The sequence below is a fragment of the Oryzias latipes genome, chromosome 8, assembly GCF_053564925.1.
Source record: "Oryzias latipes strain Hd-rR chromosome 8, Olatipes_Hd-rR_3.1".
Classification (NCBI taxonomy): Eukaryota; Metazoa; Chordata; class Actinopteri; order Beloniformes; family Adrianichthyidae; genus Oryzias; species Oryzias latipes.
The window spans coordinates 15,132,030-15,153,712 of record NC_136244.1 but is presented as its reverse complement, the minus strand read 5'-3'; the positions used below and the strand labels follow the sequence as shown (position 1 = coordinate 15,153,712).

Below are 21,683 nucleotides of genomic sequence, written 5' to 3'. Positions count from 1 at the left end.
AACAGAAGGATGTCGGGAAGTGGGCAAGGGCTTACTCAGAGGCAAATTTTAGATCAACTGCTGTCACTCTATAGAAACTATGTCCTAGAAAATGACTTTTTTTAAAATCTTTTTTATTTTAAAATGTTTAAATGATGATTGGAGTGGGACTTTCAAGAAGCATTAAATAAACAAAATTGTTTGAAATACATATTGTTGATCATTTTATTTGTAATGACCTTTAACTTTGCTGTTTTCATTTGCCACTCTTCCCTCCTGCCCTCTTATCTAAATAATTCTAACTCCGCCACTGCCCAAACATGATTTCAAATAGAAATCTTTTCTGGATTCAATTGATGCTCATAAGAGTTTCATGATCCCAACCATTGTGTGTCGTAGTTAGGCACAAATTTTATCATAGTGTTCATTTGTCAGTTAAAAACGTTTTTTTTTTTTAACACTTAGGGGTGCTGAATTCCTACCTCTGCTACAGTCACGACTTCCACCATGAGATCTAAAGAATAAAAATGGTTTCAGTATTTTTTTTCTAGTCATTTTTCCAGTCTCATGCCATTTTCCCAGGATATCCTTTGTTCGGTTCTTCTTAGATTCTTGTAGTTTGTGCTCTGTTCAGTCCTTCAAATTGAAGATGATATATTTTACATCTTAGTGTTATCTTTCACTCCTCATCAAACCATTTTATAGGTTTTCTTAGTTCAGTTTTATCCCCATGTTGAGTGGAGTTTGGGTTCACATTTATGTTTTGCTTTGCCAATTAAAGTCGTAATTAATTTTCCTGCTTTGATCTGTACCATCCAATAAACCTTTCAGCATAACTGCATGCAATTCTGTTTTTACAGCCTCAAAGACGAGGCTCAATGCAATAAAAGCACAGTTGAAACCAAATCATTTCCTTGCTGCTCTTAAATCTTTTGTTTTCTCTGAACTTAATGGCAAAATTTGCACAGTGATATTGTTCTCAAATCAGGCTTGTTGTTATGAAAGTTTCCAGGAGACAAACTGGGATGTACGGAAAACTGGAAAACAGATTGTAAAAAAAGGTAAATGACAAAAATTTAATTTTACATTCATTCCATTTTGCCTGGTGCAACCCATACGTAAAAAAATGGATTCCTTTGTTAGTCATCCAAAAACCCTATGAGGCTAAATCCTAAAAATGTTCTGCAACTTTCCGCCCAGCGTTATCCTCCCACAATTGTGTTGTGACCTTTCAAAAATAAATAAGTTAATCCTATTTCATTCCAAAGAAGAGCAAACTAAAATTAGAGAAAAATAAGCAAAGTAGTTTTATTGATGAAATTAAATGTAATAAATGAAAAAAAAATTCAGAAATTTTTCAAAGTCTGTTAATTTTAGAGCTTAATTATGAGAGTTTACAATGTATGCAACATGCAATAATGCAACTTCTTAATTGAGATGGTATTGTTGTCTTGCTGTTGCCGTTTTTTTAAATCGTTTTTCTTCAAAGAAACACAAAAATAAATAGGATTCATACAAGTGTGTATGAATCTTGTGCTTTCTAGAAAGCCACTTCCCTGTGCAGCCAATCTGTTAGTTTTAGCTCTAAATACCACCTTTAACTGGCACCAACAGGACTTCCTGTTGTGGGCTGCTTAAGCTCAGCTCTGTGGCCTTTGCATCAACAAGCTATTGGCAAAGGCAGGCCGCCGTCACCCAACTTAGCCATGCATGTGATGGACCCACTGTAATACAAAGTGTCCGCAGCACTTACACCAGCTCCACCAGTGAGCAAACATGACAGGCATTAATTGGAGCAGCGATCAGAAGACAGGGGAGGGAGGCAATTGCTGTGTGGATGGACGCTAATAGATGAATCACAGAGGGTGGAGGGATGGGGATTAGGGCAAAGAACTAAGGAAGTGATCACATTTTTTTTTAATAAATTAAAAATAATAAAGACATTGTCAGTGGAAGAAAAGCAGTAAAATTGATCACATTTCCTTTAAATACAGAATTTTATTTCATAACTATGACATTAAGAAAGTGTTTCTTTCGATCATAATAGTTGCTGACCAGATAACCATGATGCGTGTAAGTTTCTAAGTGAACAGATTTGAAACGGCTTTGAAATTGGATGCAAGACTTTAAATTAACAACTGCAAATTAACTTTTCAAAAGTGCAGTAAAATTCCTAAAGTTTTACATCTGTTCAAAGCAAAAAATACAAATTGATGTTTTCTGTGTTTGCTTAACCCTTGTGCTGTCTTAGGGGGAAAGAAAAGCATGGATTAAAAAAAAGGTAAGGAGGGGGGGTCATTTTAAAAACGCATACCCCCCTTTGGTATTGACCCCAGACAGGTACACCCACCTACACCCTCCCGCAATCGAAGAGGGTCGAGTTCCTGAAAAAAATTTTTTGTACGTTTCAGGCACCCTCTATATCCCCGACTGGTAGAGGGCGCCAAACCCCCCTTTTCTTTTTTGTCCCCGTTCAGCAGAGGCCGCCATTTCTCCATTTTAGTTATACCCCCCGACCACCAGGGGTCTTGTTTTCCACCGTTCATTTCTATACCCTGCCTCTAGGGGTCACTAATACCCCATTCTCTTTTATTGCCCTCAGCCACCAGGGGCGCCACTTTTTTAGCAACCACCTTCCTCCCGCTGGTTCGTGGGGTTCGATTGACCCCAAGTTTTTTTTTTTTTTTTTTTGTGTGGCCACTGAGGGGATTGGCGCTGGCTCATGGGGTGCGATTGACCCCAAGTATTTTTTTTTTCTTTAGCATTCACTCTTCTCTCATGGCCCACCACCGGGGGTCTCGTTTTTCCGGTTCCCTTTCACCCGCTGGCTCATGGGGTGCGATTGACCCCAAGTATTTTTTTTTCTTTAGCATTCACTCTTCTCTCATGGCCCACCACCGGGGGTCTCGCTTTTCCGGTTCCCTTCCACCCGCTGGCTCATGGGGTGCGATTGACCCCAAGTATTTTTTTTTTTCTTTAGCATTCACTCTTCTCTCATGGCCCACCACCGGGGGTCTCGCTTTTCCGGTTCCCTTCCACCCGCTGGCTCATGGGGTGCGATTGACCCCAAGTATTTTTTTTTCTTTAGCATTCACTTTTCTACATCACCCTTGAGGCTTTTCGAAGTGTACTGTTTGTGTTTACGTTTCTTTTTTTTATGTGATCAAGAAAGGTCAAGAGAAACAAATGAACAAACCTAAATGGTTTTCTGCTGCTTTTTTTAAAAAAAAAAAAATAACCGGAAGCAATTTCGGCTTCCATAGTTTTCTTCTTCCGGTACTAGCTAGCTAGTTCAAACCAATTTGGTCTCCAGAGAAGATGCTCTGGTTGTTTTTGCTGTCCTGCAGTCTGGTTCTGTCCAATTCCGGACAGACAGTCAACGGTGAGTGGCTCGACCCGTTTGACATGCTAAACTACGAGGCCAGGACCAAAACAATGAAGAACTCTGAGGTTGGTCAACGTGGGATGTTCGTCAAATCCAACTTCTTTGAAACAACTTATTTTTTTTGATATTCAGTTAATCTTACTTGCCCCACAGTCACAAGCCAGCAACACTGGTGCTGCTGATCCGCAGCAAAGGGAGAAGGTAAACCAGCCTGTGGCCCACTGTAACCCACATGTCATGGATCTACAGAAACAGGTTCGTGTTTGAGCTTTCAAAGAGAAACTGATGGTTCCAACTCTGTACGGGGTCTCACGGACCCCGCGAGACAGCGCGAGGTGCCACTGTTTGGTTCCAAATCGGTACGGGGTCGCTGGGACCCCGCGAGAAAGCGCGCGGAGCCACTGTCTGGTTCCATTTCGGTTCGGGGTCTCACGGACCCCGCGAGACAGCGCGCGGAGCAACTGTTTCGTTTTAGTTAGTGTTGGGGTCTCACTGACCCCGCCAGGCAGCGCGCGGAGCCACTGTTTCGTTTTAGTTAGTGTTGGGGTCTCACGGACCCCGCCAGGCAGCGCGCGGAGCCTGTGTTTCGTTCCAATTCTGTACGGGGTCTCACGGACCCCGCGAGACAGCGCTCGGTGCCACTGTTTGGTTACAATTCTGTACGGGGTCTCACGGACCCCGCTAAACAGCGCGCGGAGCCTGTGTTTCGTTCCAATTCTGTTCGGGGTCTCACGGACCGTGCGAGACAGCGCTCGGAGCCACAGTGCGCGGAGCCTGTGTTTCGTTCCAATTCTGTACGGGGTCTCACGGACCCCACGAGACAGCGCGCGGAGCCTGTGTTTCGTTCCAATTCTGTACGGGGTCTCACGGAACCCGGGAGACAGCGCTCGGAGCCTGTGTTTCGTTCCAATTCTGTACGGGGTCTCACGGACTCCGCGAGACAGCGCGCGGAGCCTGTGGTTCGTTCCAATTCTGTACGGGGTCTCACGGACCCCGCGAGACAGCGCGAGGTGCCACTGTTTGGTTACAATTCTGTACGGGGTCTCACGGACCCCGCTAAACAGCGCGCGGAGCCTGTGTTTCGTTCCAATTCTGTTCGGGGTCTCACGGACCGTGCGAGACAGCGCGAGGTGCCACTGTTTGGTTCCAATTCTGTACGGGGTCTCACGGACCACGCGAGACAGCGCGAGGTGCAACTGTTTGGTTCCAAATCGAGATGGGGTCGCTGGGACCGTGCGAGACAGCGCTCGGAGCCTGTGTTTCGTTCCAACTCTGTACGGGGTCTCACGGACCCCGCGAGACAGCGCGCGGAGCCTGTGTTTCGTTCCAACTCTGTACGGGGTCTCACGGACCCCGCGAGACAGCGCGCGGAGCCTGTGTTTCGTTCCAACTCTGTACGGGGTCTCACGGACCCCGCGAGACAGCGCGCGGAGCCTGTGTTTCGTTCCATATCTGTACGGGGTCTCACGGACCCCGCGAGACAGCGCGAGGTGCCACTGTTTGGTTCCAATTCTGTACGGGGTCTCACGGACCACGCGAGACAGCGCGAGGTGCAACTGTTTGGTTCCAAATCGAGATGGGGTCGCTGGGACCGTGCGAGACAGCGCGAGGTGCCTGTGTTTCGCTCCAATTCTGTACGGGGTCTCACGGACCCCGCGAGACAGCGCTCGGAGCCACAGTTTGGTTCCAATTCTGTTCGGGGTCTCACGGACCGTGCGAGACAGCGCGCGGAGCCTGTGTTTCCTTCCAAGTCTGTAGGGGGTCTCACGGACCCCGGGAGACAGCGCGCGGAGCCTGTGTTTCCTTCCAACTCTGTACAGGGTCTCACGGACCCCGGGAGACAGCGCTCGGAGCCTGTGTTTCGTTCCAACTCTGTACGGGGTCTCACGGACCCCGCGAGACAGTGCGCGGAGCCTGTGTTTCGTTCCAACTCTGTACGGGGTCTCACGGACCCCGCGAGACAGCGCGCGGAGCCTGTGTTTCGTTCCAACTCTGTACGGGGTCTCACGGACCCCGCGAGACAGCGCGCGGAGCCTGTGTTTCGTTCCAACTCTGTACGGGGTCTCACGGACCTCGCGAGACAGCGCGCGGAGCCTGTGTTTCGTTCCATATCTGTACGGGGTCTCACGGACCCCGCGAGACAGCGCGAGGTGCCACTGTTTGGTTCCAATTCTGTACGGGGTCTCACGGACCACGCGAGACAGCGCGAGGTGCAACTGTTTGGTTCCAAATCGAGATGGGGTCGCTGGGACCGCGCGAGACAGCGCGAGGTGCCTGTGTTTCGCTCCAATTCTGTACGGGGTCTCACGGACCCCGCGAGACAGCGCGCGGAGCCTGTGTTTCGTTCCACTTCTGTTCGGGGTCTAACGGACCGTGCAAACAGCGCGCGGAGCCTGTGTTTCGTTCCAATTCTGTACGGGGTCTCACGGACCCCAGGAGAGAGCGCTCGGAGCCTGTGTTTCGTTCCAACTCTGTACGGGGTATCACGGACCCCGCGAGACAGCGCGCGGAGCCTGTGTTTCGTTCCAACTCTGTACGGGGTCTCATGGACCCCGCGAGACAGCGCTCGGAGCCACAGTTTGGTTCCAATTCTGTTCGGGGTCTCACGGACCATGCGAGACAGCGCGCGGAGCCTGTGTTTCCTTCCAATTCTGTAGGGGGTCTCACGGACCCCGGGAGACAGCGCTCGGAGCCTGTGTTTCGTTCCAACTCTGTACGGGGTCTCACGGACCCCGCGAGACAGCGCGCGGACCCACTGTTTGGTTCCAGTCGGCGTTGGGTCTCACGGACCCCGCGAGACAGTGCGCGGAGCTACTGTTTAGTTTTAGTTAGTGTTGGGGTCGAACGGACCTACAAGAGAGCGTGTGGAACTATTTTTTTTTTTAGTATACATTTTTAGCAGATTTTCACTGAGACTCTTTTTGTGAGAGATTAGGGTCCAAAGCTTCCTCTGATGGTCTGAGTCTCAGAACTCAGGTCAGTGTCCCTAAACTTGGGTCGGAGCCTCTTTGTAAGCCCCCTTGTATCTAACGCTACAACTAATTTTGTTTCTTTTGGTATTTGGTAAGTAAATACCATCGACTTCTGCTGACTTTTCCAACACACTCTTGTTTTGTTTTTGTTTTTCTTTTTGAGTAGAGCTGCATGAAGGTTCTTTGGACCGTTTCATTTCCACCCCACTCTGTTGGTGCTACGGCGAGCGGGAGGACTGGGTCATCAAAGTATCGTCACAGCAGACAGCTCTGGCTGTCATTCCTTGTATATGGTAATCACTTCATTTAACCTGTGTATATGCTGACCAAAATCATGAAACCTTTGTGTGTGGTAATCACTTTATCTAACGTGTATATGCTGACCATTATACGATTAAAAATGTACACACCAATGTATTTTTTTTTTCAATCTTTAAAAACCGAGATTGTTGTGTGATGTATCCAATAATTAGAAAAATGTCTCTTCAAATAGTCATGTTGGGACAAAACCCATGAGCAAAAAAGAAAGTGAATATGCAATGTTGAGGTTCCAGTTTGACTTTTATTCGAACAAGGCAAAAAAAACTGTACAGTAGGCATCAGGGAACAAGCTCTATTGAGTTATCATGGAACTGGCATCTATACAACATGAGCAGTTAGCCATTTTGTTCAACATCCTACATCCTACTCCGTTTTTGGGAGCTCTCCCTGACCCGGACGATGAGCTCCGCTCTGCGAGACCTCTGAGTGGCAACGAGCCTCGGTAAGTCCTGTCTCTGCGGCGATACTCCCCTGACGACTGGGAAGTCGGTCGAAGGACGGCAATCTCCTCCAGATTGATTCGAAGCCCTCGGAGCAGAGCGTCGCCATCGCCGGACGAAGCTGCTTTTCGTTTCCCACGGACGAGACGGACCCTCGACGGGTCGGCGTGTCGACATCGTGGGCTCGGGCCGCCAGAGCAGAGCCGGGCTCCGATTGCTGGAGATCCCCTCGCGTGGGCTTCGGGGCTCCAGCCGTGGCGTCGCCTTCGTGCGCCTCCGAGCCTCGCTTCAGCATCCAAGGGTGGGCCAGTATGTCTTTCAGCATCGGTCTCTCTTCGGGCGTCCTGCTCAAACACCATTTTATCAGGGCCACGCAGTCCTCAGAGAGGTCTTTTTCGAATCTAAGCTCGCCCAGTAGGAGCTCCCTGTCGTTTCCAAATGGTATGTCCCCGTGCACCATGTCGTACAAAAGAATCCCCAACGACCAAACCTCAGATGGAAGAGCTTTGTAGCATCCTTGTGTGAGCCGTTCGGGGGGCCCATATGCCGCAGTCCCGTGGAACATGTCGTACACTTTGTCGGGTTCAAGAAATTCGGCGGAGCCAAAGTCGATGAGTTTCAGCTCGAGCGTCGTCAGGTCCACCAGCAGGTTTTCGTCTTTTACGTCCATGTGCACAACACCGCGGCTGTGACAGTGGAGCAAGGCCTGGATGACCTGACCTAAAAATTCTCTGGCCGTGTCCTCGCGCAGACGCTTACTGATCGTGATGTATTCGTACAGATCTTGCGTGTTCTCTGGCTTCTCCGTGACTATCACCCAATTATACGGGGTCTTGTAAAAGTCCAGCATGCGGATGATCCCAGGAAACGGAGGGTCTTTGGAGACCATTTCCAAGGCGACAGCTTCGAATGGCTTACTGGTCCCATCAACCTCGCAGCATCTCGTACGCGAGAGCGGGATAATCTTCAGGGCCACGGAAATCCCGTCGCTTCGCCTCTTTCCCAGAAACACTTTGCCGAAGCCCCCCTTGCCCAGGCAAAAGCTGGTCTTCCAGTACTTTTCCATGGCAGAAGGATTGATTTTTCTCTCTCTCGAACTGTCGCGCTCTTCACGGAGCAACTTCCCTCCAGTCTTTGTTAAACTCGCGTAAGGTTACTATGACCTGTCTTGGTTTGCACGGAACAAGTTTTAAAGGGCCTGTGATCCAAATCTTCTGGTCTAGTTTCCGTTTCCGGTCCGCCGCACTCCCGTCAGACTTCAGCGAGGCAGAGTCAGACAGAGAGGGAGAAGGAGGACACTGGAAGAAAAAGAGGAAACGTTAGAAGGTGGGGCCTTCATTCTGAAGGAGGAGGAGGCTGATTGTAAGCCCCCCCACACCCACTGCAGGGAAAGAGGGAGGGGCAAAGAGGACAGTGAGGTCCAACCACAGAGATTAAGACTCAGTGCAGCGTGGCAGATTTCTACCAAGGGCCCGTGCAAAGCCAGTTGTCACGCTGCAAAGAGCAACACAGAGGAGGGCAATCTTTCCTTTGCATACTCCCCTCTTTTTCCACTTTGCAGAATCTCACAAGGCTTCGTGTTGCTGAACCTGGATCGCACAGCTTAGAGCTCAGGACCACGTAAGTGAGTTCATACTTTAAATCCTAATTGATCAACGGTTGGCTTTTCTCTTTTTTTTTTTTCTTTTACAAAACAGTCGCCCTTTTCGAGCACAGCTTATCGTACCTCGAAGAGACAAGAGTCTAAAGCTGCCTTTGTCCGGGGTGAATGAGGGTCACTGCTCCAGAGGCGTCTCTGTGTAACATTTCCAGCATGTGTCTCCAGTTGTAGTAGAACGCGGGCTTGTAGCTTCCCACGGAACCTTGAAAGTTGACAAGGAACCCTTGGTAGTCTCTCACCGATACCTCAGGCAGGCCCACGTCTGGTGCGAACTTCACGTTGAAGTAGTACACGGGGTCCGTGCGGGGGGTTTCGAGCCGGAGGCCCTGCGAACCGCACATCTGCGAGACCGCGGCGGACTGATTAAACAGCAGGCACAGGACGCAGCAGGAAGGCTGCGGCACGATGTTCGGCTCGCCGTCGCCCGAGCGCTGCACCTTATCTCGTTCCAGAACATATTGCTTGTAAGCCTCTGGGGACATCAGAGTCGTCAAGGGGCCCGTCCGCACGTTGACCAGCATTCCTTTGCAGGAGTTGCGATTAGCGCACCAAGGGAGCCCTCTGTCATTCAGCATCTCCGTGAGCAGGGCCCTGTCGTACGTGTTACGGGCCAGGGCTCGTCCAGGCACCGCGCGCTCCGCGAAAGATGCCATGAGCGGTTTCGGGTTCCTGGCCAGCAGCTCCAACACGGCCAGCACGGGGGTGCAGCGTGGGCACATGGGATTGGGGTCGCCGTTTGCCTCGCACGAGCATCTGCCCGGCCGAGGCTCGCACTCCGGGAAGAGGACGGCGAGGTCGGCAGACGACAGGTGTCTTCTCTCTGCCGCACGCTCCAAGACGCGAGCCTTGATCAGCTCCCTGCCGTCTGAGACTTTGCCCTCGTCCAAACATGGGGCGTCCGAGGGAGGCTCCGCAGCCCGTCGACCCGGATCCGCCGCTTCGCACCAGAGGGAGCGACGCGCGGATGGCTTCCCGCGAGGCACGGGTTTTGAGCACAGCGAGCAGGCGACGCCCTTCTCTCGGACCCCGTCCGAACAGCCCGGGCACATCCAGAGGCAACATGGTTTCTCGACGAGTCCTGCAAAACAGGCGCACGTGGAACAGATGAACCCGCGGAGGGACGGGCAGCTGCTGAAGTGAGGCTCCGTCAGGTACCAGTGTGGGTCATTCACGAAACAGGTCTCGCACACCCTGGCTTCGCAAGGACATCGGAGCTTGACGCCGGCTCTGCTCCTTTGCTTGCTGCCTTTGACCAAGGTCACCAGACACGACAGGCACTTTGCGCACCCCGACCGCTTGTCGACCCTCGCTCTGCCGACCTTGGACGCTCCGCCGACGTAGCTGATCGTGGAAACTCTCCTGTATAGATTCGTAGACTTGAGAGCGGCCTCCACTGAGGCCTTCTGACGCTTTCTTTTACACTCCATCAACAGTTCGACGGGTACCCTCCCTGCAAAGGCGTCGTGAGGGCCCTCTCGAGGAGCTTCCCCCTCTCCTCGCGACATCGTCGACATAACACCCGTGGCCCCCTCCGCCGTCCGAGGAAGCTCAGTCCACGATGGAAGCGAAGCGGGAGCTGTGCTGCTCCCTGTACAGGGCCTTGGCGCTAGACCCCGTGCCAGTGATCGGCGGCGTGCTGTACGCCCCCGGAACTGAAGGCGTGAGCCTGAGGTCTCTCGGAGAGGGCACGACCAACTGCTCCCACCACAGGTTCAACTTTAGGCATGCAGTGGACGCGTTGCTGCGACATGGCACGAAAGAAGGGCCCTGCACTTGCGCGCAACGGATTAGCGCGTCCGCGGAACAGCGCTACAGAGGGGGGGACGGCGCAGATGTTCCGAACCCCGAACGCCGCCGACGGTGCGCCACCAAACCGGGCGGGCAGGGCTCCTCCCGCGAAATCGCCAGAGCCCAGTCCCAAGTCCTGTGGGCGTACGAAATGGAGCCGGTGGCAGCGGCGTACAGGTGGCTGATGTGCAACCGGAGCGCGAGATACCCCAAATGCTGCGACTCTGTGTTGGTCTACCAGGTAGACCGTTCCAGGACCCTGCCTCCGGGACTGTACGTGTACAAATCACGCCCATCCCACTTCGGATGCACCGCAGAGAGACCCCTCTGTGTGGTGGACCAGTTTAATTTTCGTGTCCAGAGACGGGGACCGGTTTCGGTGGAGGAAGAGCCGCATTGCTTCGAGAGTGCGCTGCCCAAGGAGATAACCCTGGAGCTCTTCCCGGGCCGCGACAACTTCAGCGCCCTGTACGTGATAGGGCGCGCCATCACGGCACCCACGCCCGAATACGGAAACAGGCTTTTCGGAGAAGCCCTGGCGCTCGACCTGGTGTCTCCGGAGTCATGCGAGAAAGCCGTCGCCTGCAAGCACCACCTGATCGGCATGAGAACGGAGCAAGCCTGCGTGATAGACCTCCGCTGGAACTCCTTCGACGTGATGAGCGCTTGCATGAAGGCGGTTCCGAAGATCAGGGGAATGCAGGCGGTGGTCTGGTCCAACCACGTGCCCGACCCTGTGAAGATCGAGTCCGATGTGCTGGCCTGGCTCTTCGGGTACGTCACCGCGCTGCCCGCGGCCGTCCGCAGCGTAGACTACAAAAACGAGAGTCTCGGCGTGCGCTACATCATCGTAGACGTGGATGGTTTTTCGGGGACTCTGCCCGAGCCACCCGAGGGTGAAGCCTCCTGCTTCGCGCACACGTACTTCGAGGGAGATGTCGGGCTCGCCGCGGCGGCCATCGGTGAGCTCCCAGAGGCCTCGAGCAGGATGGGCTCCCCGCGGGCAGGATCTCCCGCTTTCTGGTACGAGCTGCCGGCATCCCTGGGCACCCTGAAGCCCACGCCTTTCAGCAGCGGCTCCAGGTCTCGCCGTGTGTGTGAGCCGCAAGGCTTTCGGGACCAGTTCAGGACCTGGGCTCTCGGGAAGACGGACGGGGCTTGCTGCCTCGCCATAGCCGTGCAACACACCCTGTACTACCACGCGAGAGACAGAGAGTACAGACTGATGGTAACGCACACAGTGTTGGACGGCGACACCTCGCTGAACATTTACAAACTGTGACGCCGAGTCAAGATGACAGGGGGGCGCTCGTGATGCTTACATGGCGGGCGTCACGTGAGGGATATTAACAGACTTTTCAGACTTTTCTTCGAAGCGCGAAGCGATCCAGTGAAAAGGACGAGGCAAAGTTATAAAAACGCAGTGAAAAAAAAAAAACTAACCGCGTCTGTGACAAATCATAATCATTATCATCATCATCATCATCATCTGAGTCCTTTCCTCTGTCTCTCACCCCTGCCCAACCATTCCTCTGTGTTATGTTTTTTTTGTCAGTTGCGCAGCTGAGCCCATGGATCCAAAGGACGGCGTCTCCAAGTGGCTGGTGGCAGCCGCAGCACTGCACGCAGGTGCTCTGGAACTCCACGTTGACCGAGACTGCTTCGACTGCGTCGAAGAGGCCATCTGTTACCTCTGCAATCGGGCTACGTGGGAGATTCCACCGGGGGAGCGGGACCGCCTCGCAGCAGAGCGCAGAGATTACTTCTACCACCCGCAAGACCTAAGGGGCTCGATCGGACTAAGTTCGTTTTTCGTCTCAGGCCAGTGCAAATATTGTCAGCTGTGCAGAGGGGTGAAAATACGTTTCGAACCATCGTTGTGTCGCCACGTGCTGGAGGTGGAAGATCGCTGCGATAACCGCGCACCGCAAGAAGTGGGGCTGAACCTGCGGCGGTTGGAACACTTGGCCACCCTCCACACTCCGTACTTCGTAATGCTCTTCGTCAGCCTGGCCAAAAGGAGGCGCTACACGTTTTACAGATCCCCCGGCGAGTTGAGGGACGTCGCCAGGCACCTACTTCTAGCGCTAGGTCCCGACGCATCCCGGCGCTCGCCTCACGACCCAGAAGAGGAGCTTCACCTTCATGCCAGCATCCTCAAGCTCTGGTGGAGATATCAGGACAAGCAGAGCACCAGGCTAGGCGTTTCGATTCCCTACTACTTCAACCTGGGCTCGGAGCTGGAGAGCTGGTCGTGGACCCCGTCGACCGACCGCTTCGAGCTGAGGATGCCCGAACCCCTCTACGGCTTCGTGAGGAACCATTGCCTGTTTCACGAGCTGAGGGCCGCGCCCGGACCCGAAATGACGAGCCAAAGGACACAGAGTAAGCCGCTGGTGAGGGTGCGCGAGGTGCGCACCTCGCTCCACGGGGACGTCTCCGTCGTCCTGAGTGTGTTGGTTTCCAACAAACACCTGGAGCAAACCTTGCACGAAGCCGCGAGGGCTTACGAGAACCAATGCAGAGCGAGGCGGATGGTCAGGCTGAAAGACGAAGGACAGGTCTTTTCGCCGGGGGTCGGGCAGCACTACCCGCAGCTCGATTGCATCGCGCTGGAGCAAGCGGGAGGAGCGCCGTCGACTGTCATGCACGTGGTGACAACGTCGGGGGCCGGGTGGCTGCCGCTCCACAGCTGGCTGAGGGAGACCCGAGGAAAGCAGGTCCGCGACGTCGTGGTCCGCAGAGCGCTGGTCTGCGTGTTGGACTCCCTGAGAGACCTCCGCTCCACCGATCGCCATCCTTGCAGAGTTCTGTACCAGAACGCAAAGGATGACGACTCTCACAGCCGCACCTCCAAGCTCTCATGCGCCTTCGTCATCCACCGACACACAGGGGAGACAATGTCGCTGCTCCCCTTAGTTTCCATGCCCGGGCTTTACAGGGCCTCTGCGCTGACCGACGACGAAGACAGTTTTCGTGCCGCGTGCTCCAACTTGGCGCTGAGCGTGCTGCGCGCCGGAGCGCTCCCGGACGATGGCTCGACAACGGAGGCCGCCATCTCTGAGTTTTGCAGGACGGGCATGGCGGACGCTCACCTCTGGTCCACGGTGCTGGATTGCCTCGGGAGACCGCCGCGGTCCGAAGAGACGGGGCGCTGGCCGCGGGCCACGTGGCTGGGGCCCGGGTCCAGGGATCGCAGCTCTTTGAGAGAGCGGTTCGACTGGTTGACGCGGTGCGACGGGGCCGCAGCGGCGCCCGGGCTCGCCTGCATGATAGAGGTCCTGAAGGAGGACGAGTTGTCCTCGCTGGGGCCAGCGAGGAGGACACTGGAGCGCTGTAAGACCCTGGCGGAAATTCTGTCTTGCCAGGCTTCGGGACGCGCCCGTGCCACCAGTCCAGCCCGAACCAAGACCGGCAGGAGGAAGCGCAAGAGTAACACGCTGAGCAATCCGCACGTCACAAAAAGCATGACGATGGATCCCTGTCAGCCGCTTTTTCCAGAGGCATCCCAGTCCGCGAGCCAGCGGACGCTGGAAGAATGCTGCGGCCTGGAGCACATTATGAAGATGAGCAGCGATCTGACAAGGGAACTGGCTCTCTCTCGCGGGTCGTCGAGCGAACCTTCGAGCAAGCCGCGGACCGTGACCTACCTAGACGCGGACGTGAACCCCGTGAACGAGGGCCTCCTCTCTGCGGAATGGGAGAGATTGACAGACTGTGACAGAGGCTGCCACAGTTCGCCCAGTGCCAAGGTCGAAAAGCGGGACGCCCTCGCCGAGCTGCAGGACTTCGGACTTTGCGACGAGGACGAGGCGAGCTCCCTTCGCTCGACCGGCTCCCTCCACACGGCAGGCTCCCTCCACACGGCAGGCTCCCTGGACTGCATTGTGACAGACAACACTACGAATCTCTTCTTCGCCAGAACTGACATCGACAATTTCCAGAGCAGCGACATGGTGTACAGAGTCTTACAAGAGTCCTTTTACCCCGAGCAGAGCACGAGTGCGGACACGACTCTAACCCTTCTTCGCCTAAAATCGGAGGACCCCTTGCCAGAGACGACCCGGTGCGACGGAGAAGAGGCGCTCGTCGCTTCGGGAGGACTCAACCCCTCGGGAAGCGCAGATAGGCAGTCGCTTCAGGGCCCCATCCGAATGGAGGACAGTCGCGGCGAGGAGGACAGTCTCAGCTCGGCCAAACGCGAGCGGGTGCAGAAGGCTAATTGCATGAGATGGAGGTCCAGAGGGCTCTCGCGGCGGGAGAGGCAACTGTCAGACTGCGCCCGCTTTCACCCCGTCACTTACCTGGTTTCGAGGGACATAACCGATTTGATCAGCAACCTCACCGTGAAACGTCACTCAGAGGAGGACTGCGTCAGCAGGCCGTGCCACGGACTCAACAAGCCGGAGCGATGGGATGCGTGGGGCCCGGGCGCAAAGGACAAGCAAATGCAGCGGGGGCCAGCTGTATTGGACCTGGTACACGGATCAATCACTTGCCAAAGGTTTCTGTGGAGGATGGGCAGAGAGTACTCGCACAGGGACGGGGATATGACGAGACGGGGGCACGCCCGGTGCACGAAGCTCTCATGGCCCACAGGGTTTGCCTACGTGCCGGCGGTGGAGCGCACCGTGCTCAACTGCGAGCTCTCGGAGCAGTGGTACTTCACCGTGGACCTCTCTGCTCCGCCGGACCGGGGTTTCAGGCTCACGGAGATTCTCGTGGACAGTTTGCCGAGCTTGTGCAAGGAGGACACGCCACATCTCCTTCGAGTGCTCGGGAAAAAGACCAACTACCTGGGTGCCGTGTGCACCGTCCAGGACGTCCAGGGCTTGATCATACACAGGATTCACATGGCCTACGAGTCTCTGGTGAATCTGCTGGACATGCACACGCGCCTGCAAGTCCACTCCTTTGCTGCACGCACCTTCGCCCTACACTGCGTGACCAAAGACACGGAGGAAATGGCGCTCGGGGTGTTTGTGGGCGAGAGCCCCGGGTCTGTGAACCTCGGGTGCTCCAAGGGGTCGCTCGTGTCGTGGTTCTACGACGACAAGGTACTGCTGGCCTACCACGTGCTACAGTGCCTCCTCAGAGTTCAGATCCTTTCCCTGAGGGTTCTCGGCTTCACCATGAAGCGCATACAGCCGGCTCGCATTTGGAGGGTCAAGACGGGATTTAGGGTCGACCTGCTGGCGTGCCTTGTCGACACGCTGTACGTCTGGGACGGGAACGGGCCCGCATGGGGTGCTTTGGAAGGTCTGGCCGCCGTGTGGGAAACCCTCTCCCAGCTAAACCTGCGACAATACGTGCCCGACGCGGCAGCTGACAAGCTGAAGCGGGCGTACATCGCCGTTTTCGGAGCGTGCCCGCACTCAGCCTACGGCTCTCCGATGTGCTCAAAGGGCGGCCGCAGTAAGGAGCGCAGCTGCGTGTCGTGGCTCCAGGCCGGGGATATGAGAAACTACTTCAGAGAGTGGACTTTGCCCGAGGACGAGGAGCTCATCCACCAAGTGTACGGGCTGTGCGGCTTTTCCGAAAGAGCCACGGGACCGCGAAGCCCGCTGGAGGACGTGCTGGGTAGAGACGGACGATACGAAATGCTTTCTCTGCCCACGGAACAAGGCTTCGAGGTGCAACCCTACGGCCCGTTTGTCGTACGGATACAAAATCAAGTCATCAAGTGGAATCGGGTGATTGTGGTCGAGCCCGCTGTCGCCGGGCCCGTGACCCTCGCTCAGCTCAACCCGTTGGAGAGGTACGACCTGGTCACCAGAGCGCTCGCCGCCGCCTTTGCCAATCAGAACGAAGAACTCGACGGGGAAGGAGTGGCTGGAGACGGGTGGACCTCGAGAGGGTCTGAGCACACGCACGGTGACGGGGCGGGGGAAAGCTCTCTAGGGCTCACTCAGCGGGAAGAGGACACTCAAAGCAGCATGTACTATTAGGTTTCATCCACTTCAATTTGCTTCAATTTGTAGCGCACGCACCGTCTCTCACTCGGCAACGGGGCAGTGTACCGAATGTTCCTTCTGACTGTGTAGTGACCCGTGTCGCTTCTACCGAGAGCAGTCGCCATGTACCATTTTTGCAGTTTACTTTATCTCGCATGAAGCAAAGAAACTCACCCTCTGACTGCATTGCGGTTGTGTTCATGTACTTGTGTTCATGTACAGTATTTCCAGTGTATTCCTTTTTCACAAAATAAAGAATTCAGTCGTGCACCACAGAATTTGGTATGTCTTTGATTTTTATTTCCATCACCTCATCGAAACAACAAGGAAAAATAAAAAAAAAACATCTGACAGAAAACAGCATAGCTCAGCATCGTAACACTTTGGGTTTCAAGGGCTCGTAATGGTTTCGGGTCCACACGATGTGAGCGCAAGCCCTATCGTAGATCGGGTACGACGTCTCCGTGAGGAGTCCCAAGCGTTTGCCGTGAGCTTCTAGCATGTATTTTACCTCCTGTACACTGAGCCACCTCTTCTCCTCAGACAAGAGTCGCTTCAGCTCAGAGACGTTTTTGGGTCCGTTGACTGTCAGGTACGTCTCTCTGACGTCTGCCCTTTCCGCGTTGAGAAACACAAACTCGGCCGTCCTCGTCACCAGGGACGCGCGGGTTTCCCCTCTGGCCGTGTCATTGAACAGGAGCTGGGCTACGCTGTGGAATCCGCAGTAACCGTCCGAAGGAACCTCGATCACATCGAGGTCGTGTAGCCTCGCGTAGGCGCGGAGCGAGCCCGCTCTGTGATTCGGTCCACTCTCGAACAGAAGTTCGATTGGAGTCGTGTGCGGCGGCAGGCCCCTCAGCTGCCACGATGATCCGTCGCATTCCAGAAAGCCCTGCACCCACGAGTTCCCGTGATGGCTGTTGCAAATGTGAAAGAAGGTCCCCTGCGAGCAGACCGTGACGTTGCGCCCGAACAAACCTGCCGCTATGGAGACGACGGGCAGAAACTGTTCCGGCGCTGCGTACAAGTCGCCGCACAGGGCCTTTATGTCTTTGCAGGGCCCTAGGCCTGAGGTAGAATTTCTATCGATGATTTTCGAGGCCAAGTGTACAACAACCGCGAGGGCTTCCACCGTCAGGGCAGCCGAGTCCGACTCTCGGCGTCCGTACGCGCCGACGAACATCAGCCAGAGCGCTTCCGCCAGGGTTTTGCACGGGCGCGACGCCGAGCTGCATACGGCAGGTTCTGAGCTCGGCACGGCGTCCCTGCGCGTCTTGGCGAAAGTCGTATTCCACACGTTCGTCAGGCAAGGCTTTCTCAGACTCGGAACCGAGCTCACCCCAACAAAGCCCGGCCATTCGTTCGCGTCCGCGGTTTCGCTGGGAAAAAACTTTTGGTGCGCAAAGCCGAGACTATCTGGAGAGTCCACCACCAGCAGCGTTTCCAGCGTCGACCGAGGGCAGTCACGCTGCGCGAGTGCCGCGCTCGGAACGTCTTGATCTCCGGAGGCGACCGGGGGGTCTCGAGGGGCGCTCTCAGAGCAGGTCGCTACTCGTTCCGTCCCGTCTGCAGTGCCTGGATGGCGAGCGGTCGAATCGACGTACTGGTTCCCTGGTTCCACCTCGTTTTCCCAGCAATCTGGGTCGCTCTGAACAGACATGCTCTCCAGGTCGCGCGTCGCGCAACTGAGGATAGAACCCCAGTCGTCGTCGCTCTCGCTCAGAGACAGGAGGCAGCCGTGCCAGGGGTCTGAGGCTCGAGCGTCGAGGCTCGCTGGAGGAGCCGCGACGGGCCGCTCGTCGCCGCGATCTAAGGCGCCTCTCATACTGCTGCGAATCCCGTGGGCAATGTCGCCCAGGTAGGCGTAAGGCGGGTCGTTCGGAGACGACTCCGCGTTGCCTAGGCGGGCAGCGAACCACGAGTCGCGTGCCTCGATCGCGCTCTTCACCGTACAGGGAACGACGTTTAGGGCCATGAAGAAAGGCAGCTGAGCCGTGAGCTCGGGCACGTACAGCTGTGCCGCGCGCAGCACGGTTCGAGCATCGAGCAATCCCTCAAACACGATCAGCATGGCTCTCACGATGCTGCGGTCGTTGTACCCGTGGACAGAGTAGCGGCAAGACGGGTCTGGGCCGACGTCGTCCTCTCCCCAGTCTCCTGTCGTGGCGCGTCGGTCGATCTTCAGTTCCATGGCCGCACGCAAGTGCCTGTCTGCGTCCGTTCCTCCCGGGTTGCGAGCCAGAACCTCGAGAGCGCTGGGACGAGAGTGCAGAGCGTTACCGTACACCAGCACGTACCACGCCGCAAAGTACAACAGACCCGCCACGGTGACTCTCACCGCGGACCGGCCGTCCGCCTCTACTCCTCGCCGACCCCGCTCTACTCCTCCAAGGTGACGAGGCGCAGAGAGTCTCAACCCGCTGGCCGCGAACGATAGCGCCAGGGTGGAATTCACAAGCGCGTCGGGTAAGCTTTCCCCTTCGGCCGCGAAGCACGGCAAAACGCCTCTCGCCAAAGCCTCTTGCATCGCCTCCTTTTCGCTCTCACTCGTCAACCCTGCGCGCGTCAAGAGGTCCAGGGGGCCCTCGAAATAACGTTCGTAATGCTCGCGCTCCACAGCGACCCACCCTCCGGAGGCGGTGGGCAGAGGCGAGTCTGGTCGCACGAGGTCCTTCACCCGTCGCCATCCTCGCGCCAACGTTTCTAGCGCGTAAGCGGGACTCGGAGACGCGGGCAGAGCCAGGGCCTTGAACAGCTTGTGGCAGGACCTTGTGGGGTTGACAAACACAGGCCAGAACAAGCTGGCGTCAGCCCTGAGCGAGCTGGGTCGAGGCACTTTTAGGCTCAGACGGTCGAGAGCGCACGGCGACACTTTGGGAAAGTGAAGCGCTATGGCGGCCGCTATCGCTTCGGGATCCTGAGCCCGGGCCTCGGTGTGACTGGGGATCTCCGCCAGGGCGACCGGGGTCCCGGAACCCGAGCGACGGAATGTCCTCGGTGCAGGGAGCTCGTACAGCACTTCTCCGGCGGGGGGGACCCGCATGTCCCGCTCCTCGAGGCGATCCCTCGGGTCGAGCCCAGGAGAGACGAAGCCAGTGTTCAGCGCTGCCGTCTCAAACAGTCTGGGGTCCGGCGACACGCTCGTCGTCAGGATGCCTTGTCCCCGGGCGTCCTGATCGTCGAGGAGCATGGGGAGATGATCGTTTGCGTACAGCACCACGATCTTTTCCAAATCCAGCGAGCCGTTTCGCTCGTAGGTTTGAAACGCGACGCAGTGCGCGGCCACCGAAAAAGCCCAAGCGTACATCGCAGCAGCCCCTCCGTGCTGGCGCGTCTCGCAAGCCGGCAAATCCTCTTCTCCTTCCCCGTTCCCTCCTTCTTCTCCTCGTCTGGGGATTTCTCCTTCTCCTCCACCCCCATCTTCTGATTCTGCAAAGTTTTCCGATACGCAGCAGGCGCCCGAAAGGTCCGTCGCAGGGAACGCGGCTTGCTTCTCGAGCGGAAGGAGGGAATGAACGACCCAGCACAGTTGAATCACGGCCTCGTTGCGGACCAGCCAGTCGCGTTCCCGAGAAGCCTCGACCGCAGCGCACTCCATGAGAAATGCGCAATGGGTAAAAATCACCCGACGGCACTCGGAGCACGACAGCTCCAGCATGGAGCTTTCGCAGCGCCGCACCGCCTGCACAGCGGACCAAGGGGTGTATCCGCAGAGCCTCATCTCCCTCACAATGGCCCGAGCCACGACGCCAAGGTCCTTCGCCTCCCCCGGCTTGCAACAAGGACAAGTCGGGTGGCCCACGAACCTCATCTCACTGTCTGGCGAGCGCGGGACCTCGCGAGCGTCGTAGAACTCCTGAGCCCAGCCCGGTTTCAGTTCGTTGCAGGTGCCACAGTTCCGTTTGCGCATAACGAGCCAGTCAGATCTCAAGATCTTGTGAAGAACCGGCGCGAAAGCCACATCGACGAAAAAGGGCCCGAACATCTCGATCCCGACGGTTGCGTGTTCGCCCCGCCTGAGCCACTTGCTGGCGAGGTGCAGCAGGCCATCGTCATTTTTCTGCTCGAGCACAAATCGTTTCAGGTCGGGCAGGTGAGAGCAGACGTGAGCTGCGCTTCGCAACCGGCCGAGTGCCGCCGCACACTGGTCCACCTCTGACAGCCAGGTTCCGTATTCCGCCGCGTCTCTCAGGTGGACGCTGCCACGGATCGAGGCGAGGCAGTTCCGCACCGTGTAGTAATGCGCGGTCTCGTCCCCGTCCTCCGGGTCGATGCCGCGACCGTACCTTGTCTCGTGCGACAGCACGTAGGGGACCATTCGGCCGGACGAAGCCTCCTCGAAGGTGACCGGCCTGACCGAAATGGATGCCGAGACCCCATCAGATTCCTGGTGCACTGGCTTGTACACCAGGGCCCTGCGCAGGGAGCGCGCGGAGGAGCAATGCGGACAGGGGTCATTCCGGCCGTCAGGTTCAGCGTCGACACCGCCGACCGTCAAGTAATCGCAGTCGACGTCCATGGTAAGGGGGGTGGTCGAGTTGAGCCCGCTGCCGGCCGCGTTAAGTATCTCACCGTGTCCCGTCCCACCCCCATAGGCACACCTTCAGAACGCGAAGAAGGAGCCGGCGGCCTCAAGCCGGCGCCTCGATGCCTGGGCCTCCGTGAGCTCACCGCGTGCCTTGCTCAGGCTGAGCTCCAGAGAGCCTTCGTTCCTCACGACCTTTCTCAACTGAGAGATCAGTAGGGATCTCTCGTAAAGCAGGCTCTTGACGGAGATGTCGCCGATTCCGATTAGGCTCTCGAGAACCGCCAGGTCGCTCCTGATGTCAAAGTAGGCGTCGTTCAAGTGAAAATCCCAGCTCCACATTCCGGAGCCTGCCTCGTCGAGAAGCTCGCGCACGTCTTCCACGTGCCCTACGAGGACCCTGTCCCGACCTTCTGAGCTTCGAGGTCTGGCTCGGGAAAGTTCGACGTCCAGCATCCTGAGCGTCCGGGCGCAATCGTCCCCGACGCGCCTGGGCACCAACAAAGACGCCTTGACAAGCAAGCGACCCACGTACGCTCTTGCCTCGCTCCACGGCTCGCCGTGGCTCACCCCGGGTCTGTCCCGCACGATTTCCACAAATTCCAGCGGCGTAACATCCCTGGAAATCTTTGCGCACATCCCCCTCCACACCTCCATGT

At 56.1% G+C, this 21,683-nt stretch overlaps 1 protein-coding gene and 1 pseudogene across 3 annotated transcripts in view; one reads left to right on the top strand and one right to left on the bottom strand.

The window, feature by feature from the left end:
- Positions 1 to 2,396: 2,396 nt before the first annotated feature.
- LOC144994137 (uncharacterized) overlaps positions 2,397 to 21,683 on the top strand; it is a 32,082-nt gene continuing 12,795 nt past the window's right edge. The window contains exons 1-2 of one of the 2 annotated variants that reach the window (XM_078950860.1): positions 2,397 to 3,429; positions 3,518 to 3,619. In XM_078950860.1, coding sequence (XP_078806986.1) covers positions 3,298 to 3,429; positions 3,518 to 3,619 — 234 coding nt within the window. In that variant the 5' untranslated portion in view covers positions 2,397 to 3,297. Of the gene's footprint in view, positions 3,430 to 3,517; positions 3,620 to 6,055; positions 6,630 to 21,683 lie in introns of those variants that run through there. The other variant, XM_078950861.1, reaches the window with a different exon arrangement.
- On the bottom strand, positions 6,890 to 8,163 carry LOC144994138 (serine/threonine-protein kinase pim-3 pseudogene; annotated as a pseudogene). The gene has a single exon (XR_013657560.1). The product of XR_013657560.1 is annotated as a serine/threonine-protein kinase pim-3 pseudogene (transcript).